This window comes from Engraulis encrasicolus, chromosome 19 (genome assembly GCF_034702125.1).
Source record: "Engraulis encrasicolus isolate BLACKSEA-1 chromosome 19, IST_EnEncr_1.0, whole genome shotgun sequence".
Classification (NCBI taxonomy): Eukaryota; Metazoa; Chordata; class Actinopteri; order Clupeiformes; family Engraulidae; genus Engraulis; species Engraulis encrasicolus.
This window is the reverse complement of record NC_085875.1, coordinates 16645006-16655005: the sequence shown is the minus strand read 5'-3', so window position 1 is coordinate 16655005 and position 10000 is coordinate 16645006. Positions and strand designations below refer to the sequence as shown.

The 10000-nt window shown below is 44.5% G+C and overlaps 1 protein-coding gene across 1 annotated transcript in view; it reads right to left on the bottom strand.

Annotated features, from left to right (window-relative positions):
* Window positions 1-10000, bottom strand: part of galnt16 (UDP-N-acetyl-alpha-D-galactosamine:polypeptide N-acetylgalactosaminyltransferase 16) — a 111021-nt gene that overhangs the window by 92687 nt on the left and 8334 nt on the right. Inside the window, exons 2-3 of the mRNA XM_063183704.1 lie at window positions 4618-4805; window positions 1557-1655 (exon numbers count right to left, since the gene is read on the bottom strand). Of these exons, the coding sequence (XP_063039774.1) occupies window positions 1557-1655; window positions 4618-4805 (287 nt within the window). The remainder of the gene's footprint in view (window positions 1-1556; window positions 1656-4617; window positions 4806-10000) is intronic.

Sequence of the window (10000 nt, the reverse complement as noted above, 5' to 3'; positions counted from 1 at the left end):
CTGCTCCAGGTTTATTAACACAACGTTTCGACCATGCAGACTGCATGGTCGAAACGTTGTGTTAATAAACCTGGAGCAGCAAACAGTGTGCGGACCTTCCTTCTTTTCATGGATATTGGGTCATCCATTAACTCCCAAGTCATGTGTAGAAACAAAGTGTTTCATCCAATCAAAGATTGCTAACTTAACTTGACCAAACCTAGCTATGCTAAATTGGATTTTCAGAGCAAACACATCAGTTAAAGGGACACTGTGCAGGAAATGGTCAAAAACGGTACTGCAACTATGCTGCTCATTGAAACAGGGCTGCCTATTGCCAAATTTGATCTTTACATGAAAGTTTACTAAGTAATAAACACATATTTTCTAGTATGGTCCAAGTACAGTCATTTTTGCTGCTAAAAATGGCTATTTTTGGAAATTCAAAATGGCGGACCATGGAGAAGATCCCCCTTTTCATGTATGAAAAGTGCAATTTTTAGTTGTTTATTTCCAGAATTCACTTAGAATTTGATGGTGGTGGTAAGTATTCATGAAAAAGGTAACATTTGTGAATGGGCGCATGCATTCTAGAAATAAACAACTAAAAATCTCACACAGTGTCCCTTTAAGGTTCGAGACCTCCTGGTGCGGGAACCATCACCAGCATGGTTCTCTCTCCGTCGGCCCGAAAATGTCAATAGTGGGGTGACATGTCTCAGTGGGCTAGTGCCTCGTAGGCTACTATTACGTAGAGCAGTGGTTCCCAACCTATGGGCCGGGGCCCACTGGTGGGCCCTGAAGGTATTCCAAGTGGGCCTTGAAATAATTTTCCAAAAATAATAATCATATTTTGGTGTGTGTTGCTGTTGATTTATTTGAGTTTTATTCTTAATTGGGTCAGAGGTGGGCCCCGAACATTTTTGACAATTTCGAGTGGGCCCCAAGTTGAAAAAGGTTGGGAACCCCTGAGGACACAGGTTCAATTCTGCCCCGAGGTAATTTCCCTATCCATCCCCATCTCCCTCTCCCTACTCAATTCCTGTCCTATCTGAGTAATAAAAGGTTAAAAGCCCAACCAAAAATATTTTTAAAACATGAAAATGATGCTAAGATTTAACGTCATTATCGGCCAAGGTAGGGCACTCGTCTACTACGCGGCCGACCAGGGTTCCATTACGGCCCGGGTCCTTTGCCGACCCTTTCCCCGTCTCTCTCTCCCAATTCGCTTCCTGTCACTGCCTTCACTGACCTATCTCGTACAAACAAAAATGTTAACACTTTATTTTAGGAATACGTCTATTAGCACTAATACATAATGTTAATGCCTGCATAAGTAACTTGTAAGGTATGTACTAAGCAAACGCTAAGGCCTACTAGGTCCTTACTAAGGTTAAATTGGTAATAAATCCCTTATTGTGCATGAACAAGACATTTGCGAATACATGCCTAACAAATGTTTGATTTTGCTTTGTACAGGCCTTACAAGTTACTTATACAGGTACATTGTATGCATTAGTGCTAATATATGTATCCCTAAAATAAAGTGTTACCACAAAAATAATTCAAGTCGTTACCTTTTGATGGTGCGCAGCAGAGTGGAGCGAGCCTCATTGTGGAAGGTGATGATGACGCTGGTGGAGGGCAGGTCTGAGTCGAAGGTGACTGAAGCACACCTGACGAGGAGGAGACGAGGAGGCAACAGATAAATAACATTTCAGAATTCAGATCCGACTTTCTCTACACTGGGGCTTGTGGACTTGGAGTCCACTTACTCCATACCCTTGGGGCAACCAGACTGTGATATGAGAAGAGTTGTAGTATTATCACATTGTCCTGTTTTGTATTTACAATCTGCATACAAACAAGATTTAGCAGTCATGGATAAGTTGTTAGGGTGTCAGACTTGTAGCCCAAAGGTTGACAGTAGTTGGTTGACAGGAGTAATTAACCACTGCTCTCCTCCTCCATGACTGACGTACCCTGAACATGGTACCGTCCCGCCACATTGATCCCTTTGGGGCACAGTTTGAGACTGCCCCCTTGCACAGGTGAGGCGGCATAAATGCAATTTGATTGTGTGCAGTGAGCACTGTGTTGTGCTGTGTGAGGGGCTGGTCTAGTATGTCCAAAATGTCCACAGAGGTTTTTTGGGTGCCAGTGCAGCCCTGGTGTCTGTCTCTGATGTTGTGACGAGGTGTAGCATACTGTTATGTCTCACCTGTAGTTTCTGGTATGCCTGATGGCTTTGCTACTGCGTGTCTCATCTGTAGTGTCTGGTGTGATGTAGCATATTGTTATGTCTAACCTGTAGTGTCTAGTGTGATGTAGCATACTGTTATGTCTCACCTGTAGTTTCTGGTGTGGTGTAGCATACTGTTATGTCTCACCTGTAGTGTCTGGTGTGATGTAGCATATTGTTATGTCTAACCTGTAGTGTCTAGTGTGATGTAGCATATTGTTATGTCTAACCTGTAGTGTCTGGTGTGATGTAGCATATGAAAAAGTGAAAGTGAAAGGCCATTGGGAAACTCCAACTCCCATTGTCATTGTGACACAGCACTCCACAGCACACAAGTGAACACTGCACACAACGAAATTGCATTTATGCCTCACCCGTGCAAGGGGGCAGCCCTCAGTGGCGCCCCATGGGGAGCAGTGCGGTGGGACGGTACCATGCTCAGGGTACCTCAGTCATCGAGGAGGATGGGGGAGAGCACTGGTTGATTACTCTCCCCCACCAACCTGGCGGGTCGGGAGTCGAACCGGCAACCTCTGGGATGCAAGTCTGACGCCCTAACCGCTCAGAGCATATTGTTATATCTCACCTGTAGTCTCTGGTGTCCATGATGGCGATATTACTGTATATCTCACCTGTAGTCTCTGGTATGCTTGATGGTTTTGTTATGTCTGACCTGTAGTCTCTGGTGTGACATGTTGGCTATATTACTGTATGTCTCACCTGTAGTGTCTGGGTGTAGTGCAGTGGTTCTCAAAGTGTGGTCCGGGGACCACTAGTGGTCCGCGACAGAGCTCAGGTGGTCCGCGAGGGGATTTCTACTTTTCCAGGACATGCTGGCAGTAGGCTATGTTTGTAACATTATTACAAAGCTAAACATAGCTCAGGTCTCATTTTCACCACAATAAGAGAGGCTTCTAAATGTGAATCAAAAATAATTGATCTGCATCGAAATTTGCAGGGTCAATTAGCACCCATAAACTGTCAACTCGGTTGACAGGTGGTCCTTGAACATTTTTAGGGGGATAAAGTGGTCCTCGGTCTGAAAAAGTTTGGGAAACACTGGTGTAGTGTGTGTAGGCTGTGATGTAGCATTACTGTTATGTCTCACCTGCAGGTGTCTGTAATGTCTGGGTGTAGTACATGTCTCACCTGCAGGTGTCTGTAATGTCTGGGTGTAGTACATGTCTCACCTGCAGGTGTCTGTAATGTCTGGGTGTAGTACATGTCTCACCTGCAGTGTCTGGTGTGACAGGTTGTAATGTCTCATCTGCCTGGCGTCCCGGATAGCTTTGGTACTGTTATGTCTCACCTGTGATGACATTGTTGTGACGGGGTGTGTAGCGTCTCAGCTGTAGTGTTTGGGTGTAGTACATGTCTCACCTGCAGTGACTGGTATCTCTGATGGCTATATTACTGTATGTCTCACCTGTAGTCATGGGCGTAATTTTAGGGGGGGATGGTGGGGACATGTCCATACCACTTTTGAGGTAAACCTAGCTTGTCCCCACCACTTTTTCACAAATACAATGCGAAAACAGCATACCCTGACAATTTGCCATTGAAATGTCCCCACCACTTTTCGAGCCAAACCTACACCTTTGCCTGTAGTGTCTGGTGTTACAGGTTGTAATGTTTCCCCTGCAGTATCTGGTATCTCTGATGGCTATATTACTGCATGTCTCCCCTGCAGTGTCTGGTATCTCTGATGGCTATATTACTGTATGTCTCTCCTGCAGTGTCTGGGTGTAGTGTGTGTAGGCTGCATGTCGCATGTCTCACTGCATGAGCTTTTTTTTCCCCCCTTACAAACTATGAATCAAGCGAAAGGGAGTTTTTCCTCACCCCTGATGCCACCAGGGGCCGCACCTGAGCGCCCAATCCCTGTGTGACTATCTATGACTTATGATAGGCCCAGCCACTATGGACCTTACGCATCTAAGAATCCTGGTCCTAACCTACGTTGACCTTATGACTCTACAATCTCTGTCTATCTCTTCTTCCTCTGCCTTCCTACTATTTCTGCCTCTCCTCTATACCTCTCCTTTTAAATCTATCTCTAACAATGTTTTTTTTCCCATTTGTTAAGCACTTTGAGTTACATGCCTTGTATGACACAGTGCTATACAAATACAATTATTATTATTATTATTATTATTATTATTATTACCTGTAATGTGTGGTGTGACAGGTTGTAATGTCTCACCCGTAGTGTCTGGTGTCTGGTGTCTCTTGTTACGGTTATGTCTCACCTGTAGTCTCTGGTATCTCTGATGGCTATATTACTGTATGTCTCTCCTGTAGTATCTGGTATCTCTGATGGCTATATTACTGTATGTCTCAGATGTAGTGTCTGGTGTGATGTAGCATATTGTTATGTTATCTATATTGTTACTCACCTGTAGTGCCTGGTGTCCCGGATGGCCCGCTCGCTGCCCAGGCGGTCGCTCTCCTGCAGGTTGAAGGCGTGCTCCCGGTACGGGTCCTCGCCGGGCCTCAGCTGCTTGCTGGCCAGGTAGGCCTTCTCATCGAAGCTGCCCACCAGCTGGCCCTGCAGCAGCTCCCCCCCTTTAGGCGCATGTGTCACCTGCGAGAGGGCAAAGGGCAATGATACATTACAGACTCAAGCTGGACTCAAACTACACGGCTTTAAAATCGAATCCGATTTTGATGTTGGGTTGTGCTGTACACGTAACAAGAATAACAACGGACAATCTTATCTCCAATCAGCCTGATCTCCAAAAATTCTGTGCTCCTGGACACGGATGTTAAAGTGTTTATGAAACGAAAACAAAGTAAAGGAATTTGACCATTTCCAGGACAGATTCTGAAAGTTCTAAGCCTTGTGAATAAAATGGGATATTGTCTGGGTGATATTTTGTCCTAAAAGTCATGTTAAAACGTTCCCAAAAAGTGTTTTTTTGGTGACATGCAAATTTTATGCAAATGATATGCGTGACATAGAAGGGGTGAGTTCACCTCATTCCACCTTGTTCAGATCAATGGCGGCTAGTACCAAAACAAAGCGCAGTGTCAAGCAGTGTGTTGCTGGAGGGCCGAACGGTGCCAGCTGCAAAAATGGCTACTTGACAGAAGGAATATCTTTGCACAAGTTCCCTTCTATGAAGAATGATGGAACTGTGGCCGACAAGGAGAAGGCTAAATCAAGCTAGGGCTCTGTGGATCCAATGCGTGGTTTTGAAGCAAGCTCGTGGTCACTGTTGTGCTCGGCACATTTCCACCCCTTGTGCTTCACCACAAATGTGGAGGTCGCGGGCATGGTTGGACTGAAGAGAATGCTATTGCCTCAAGCAGTTCCAACAATTGACAACGCCAGCGTGCAGACTGAAATTGCCCCTGTAACTGCTCGGGCACGAAGACAGGTGAGTGCACTGCTTTGCTTTAGGCTACTCGTTTTACCTTGTCCATCTGCTTTGTATGTTGTTTTCAGGAAAGGGTAATGCACATTACATGCCAAACCGATGCGAATGCTCTCGGAATATGCACTTTTTGTTGATTGCCATTCAACTGATCAATAAATTGGTTTTGGGAGGATATCCGCACATCAGCGTGGTGCTCTCAGTCGAGGACAGCCAACTCACAGATTGGGCTACTCAGGGCTTTTTCTGAACGGGGAAATAGGGGCGCTCCACCCTCCGTGGGTGCACCCTCATACTTTTATTTTTATATATATATATATATTTGAGCGCCCCTAATAAATTTCTCATTCATGGGGGGGAACACCCCCCTTCACCCCCTGTAACCTGCCATGATGCTCCCTCATGCCAAAAAGTTCTAGAAAAAGTCCTGCTACTGCTTAGCGAATAAACGGAGATGCACATAGCGTAGGCCTACTTTGAAGCGTTGATTGTTTGTTTTTAGTATTGTGGTGCACGTGTGGCTGACGTTTGGACACACCTCGTCCTCAGAGTCCGGCTGAGGGACACGCGACGCCTGTGACTTTGAGCACAAAAAATAATAATAATGATAAACGCTAAAAATATGCTGAGGACTCAGACTATATAGGGCGTTTTTCCAACAGCCTAATACCTCCGTTTTTTCTCTAGTTGATATTTTTGCATGTAGACTACATGCATTTCAATCACACTATATTGCGCAATTTAATCAAAATGCCCCCCATTTGTCAACAAATACACACGCCATGTCATCTGTGGGTCATGGCAAAGCGCCCTTAGCAACCGCAACCATAAACAAAACGAACTGTCAGGCTATGTCAACAATCGTCACTTCGCCTGTCAGACATGTCACTTTCTGCAGATGTATCAGTGCCTCTGAAATAGATTTGTGCTGCTGTGTTTTTTTTTTTTTTGAGTTTGGATGTGTGGTTTTTCGACACGCTGATGTTTGTATCAGAATTTTGGTTCCTTTATAAGATGTGGGTCCATCAAATGTGTGTTTTCTCAGATCGCCATACTAGCAAACCAGGGACTCTCCTCTATGATGTCACAGCCCAGCTCATTAGTCACACCAAATTTCACAGAATTCACACTTTGAGTTGCCATTTTCACAAGTTCCTCCAGGATGATTGGGTTCAAAGTCTCATCGATGCTATTAGAAAAAACAAGGCTTTAATGGGAATGACCGTTTGTTTTCGTTTCATAAACACTTTAAGGACACGAAATCCGTGTCCAGGAGCACGGATTTTGCCAAGGGAGAGAGATGGGGAGGGGTTGGCAAATGACCCGGACTGGGAAACGAACCTGGGTCGGCCTCATGGCAGACGAGTGCCCTACCAGCTACCAACGGCAGGGCCTTGATGCAGTAAGATTTTTGCTAGGCAGTGGGCATGCGCACTTTGCCAGTTTGATGCATTGTGGTTAGAAACTAACGCCTAATGATACAGACTCAAGCTGGACTCTCAAACTACACGACTTAACAAGAATCACAATTGAGAATCTTATCTCCAATAATGAACAATACCTGAACAATTCTTTTGTCTAGCTCTAGTCCTGTTAACATTAGTAGAATAGTAGAGTAGAGTAGAGTATCATTTATCAATCTCGAGGGAAATGAAGGTGCCCAATAGCATACATATATAAAAACAGAGAAAACACAAAGACATTACACACAACATTGCACATATAATACATTCAGTATATTCACAAAGTGATATCTCTCTCTCACAGTCTCTCTCACACACACACACATTACATTGCACTTAGCTGACGCTTTCATTTATTCAAAGCGACCTACAACTATTATTTTTCAGGGTATTGGTTACAGTCCCTGGTGCAATGTGGGGTTAGGTGCCTTGCTCAAGGGCACTTCAGCCATGGATGGAGATGTAGGGAGAGGTCAGGGGGGATTTGAACCTGCAACCCCTAGATTGAAAGACCAACTCTCTAACCACTAGGCCACAGCTGCCCCCGCCCCGACACACACACACACACACACACACACACACACACACACACACACACACACACACACACACACACACACACACACACACACACACACACACACACACACACACACACACACACACACACACACACACACACACACACACACACACACACACACACACACACACACACACACACACACACACACACAGCTGTAGTTGTGCTGAGATGGTTATGGTTATGGTTACAATGGTTATTGTTTAGTAATTGAGGATATAAAAGCACCAAAAACACACATAAAAAAGACTCTTGGTAGTACCGTAGCTATGTTGTTATCATGTATTTGACCTTTTTCAAGAAACAGTGAAAAAGGGCGACAGATTCAGTCACGGAATAAAAAAGTCGCAGGCTTGAATCACACAGCCTATGTGGCTGTGAAGCAAGTACCCATCGCAGATTGCTCCAGAGATTGTGTGATCATTAACTTGTACCTAAATAGCTGTAAAACGCTTTGCAGAAAAGCATCAACTCGATGTCATGTGAGTGAATAGCTTATGCTTATGTCCACTCTATTATCGATTGACATCACACAAAAAGCCAAAGGTCAGTGGGTGAGGACAAATGGACAGACTCATGTGAGCAGGTGAACACCAAACACACTCAAGTAGTGACCGCCTGATATCATTAAAAACGGCTTGTTATATGGAGCCAGAGTCTCCACAATACAAATGTGGGAAAGAACTGCAGAGGGAGTTACAGACTTGCTGATATATCATGCACAATGAGATGTCTCACATGCTTTGTTTTGTTTTTCTCTCTCTCTTATTTTTACATTTTGACATTTGTATGGTATTATTAGCCTGGTGAACCAGCGCCACCCGCTGGACGACAAAATGTTTTGTCTACAGGTGGGTCTGGCCTCGCATAATGATTCAATGAAGCCAGAATGCCATGAATCTGGCAAACCAATTACAACGCAAAGATGTGTTTTGAATCAAAGCGGGCAGGGTTTTGAGGGAAGGTTGTTCTCATCAACAATCTTCGGATGTATTATGCATCGAGGCCAGACTAAATTAGACATCCACATTTAGTCTGGTTTATCAGGCTATGGTATTAGGTAAATTACATGTTGTGTCTATTGTTCGTTTTAACTTTAATTTTTGTTAACCTTTTTTTTCTCTCTATTTTTCACTTATGACCTAATGGGTCATGTGACTTGTATCTAAGGTTGGGGTGGGGTGGGTGGGTATTGATCACTGACTTTGTAATGCCTTTGTTTCCCAGCTTGGGAATTTGTTCATAAATAAAAAACAGTGAATCACAACAAAAAAACGGCTTGTTATTAGCCTAACGGTAGGGCACTGGGTTACTAAGCCGGCGACCCAGGTTTGACTCCCGCCTGGGTCATTTGCCAATCCTTCCCCGTCTCTCCCTCCCCACTCATTTCCTATCTCCCTTCCATTGTCCTGACAAAAATAAAGGCAAAAAATGGCTTATTATTTGACACTAGCGCATTCCATGTATTAGTCCGACCAATGCATTTTGCTGTTACAAAACAGCAATACAGGCGAGAAAAGGAAAAAACATTTTGCCCAGACCAAACCCACCCCTGAGCCTAACCTGTCACATTGCGTTGTGGAACTTGCAGAAGCAAACAAAATGTGTTGAGACACTTGCGAAGATGGCTTAAATTACTACTCTCGTTCTCAAGGTGCCATGTTGAAAGTAAAGCGCCCGCCATGGAGAGACAAATTGCTACCCCTCAGGGACAAGATGAAATTAGGCATAGCTAGCTACCATCTTTGAAGGATTTAGGTAGCAATATGGGGCATCCTAGCTGCACACAGCTGTGTGTTGTCGTATGATTGACAATACCACGCCTTGTGGCAATGGCTTATTTTGGCATGTCACACAAAGGGCAGAGGGCAAGAGCAAAAGGACAGACTTGATTGGCGATCTTCCATCCTCCTCAGCCGTGTTTGATGGACTTGTCTTTACTGACTGGCACGGCTCAGGTCGAGAGGGCAGGAGGGGTGCCTATCACAACAACAGAGCAAATATTACAACCCTCACCTATAAAACAACTGAGCATAAACCCAATAGGCCTATAGCACAAATACAGCGCAAATACTGATTACGAGATTATCATGCCAATCGAACTCCATATGTCTTATTATTATATGGTGTGACGTCATCGGTCGAATGCTCCATTCATTTCAATGGGGCTCCCCAACGTTCGCACGTCTGTTATTTTTCGATAACGGACGGGTTGGTCTATATCAGACCGCTGTCAATGGCAACAAGACTTTTCACTGCTAAAGCGACTTTTCAACAAGACTCTAATCAGCTGCTGTGATAGACAACACCTGTTGTCCTGGCTACCTAGCTGTTGCCTAGCGGTGTTCCACAACGG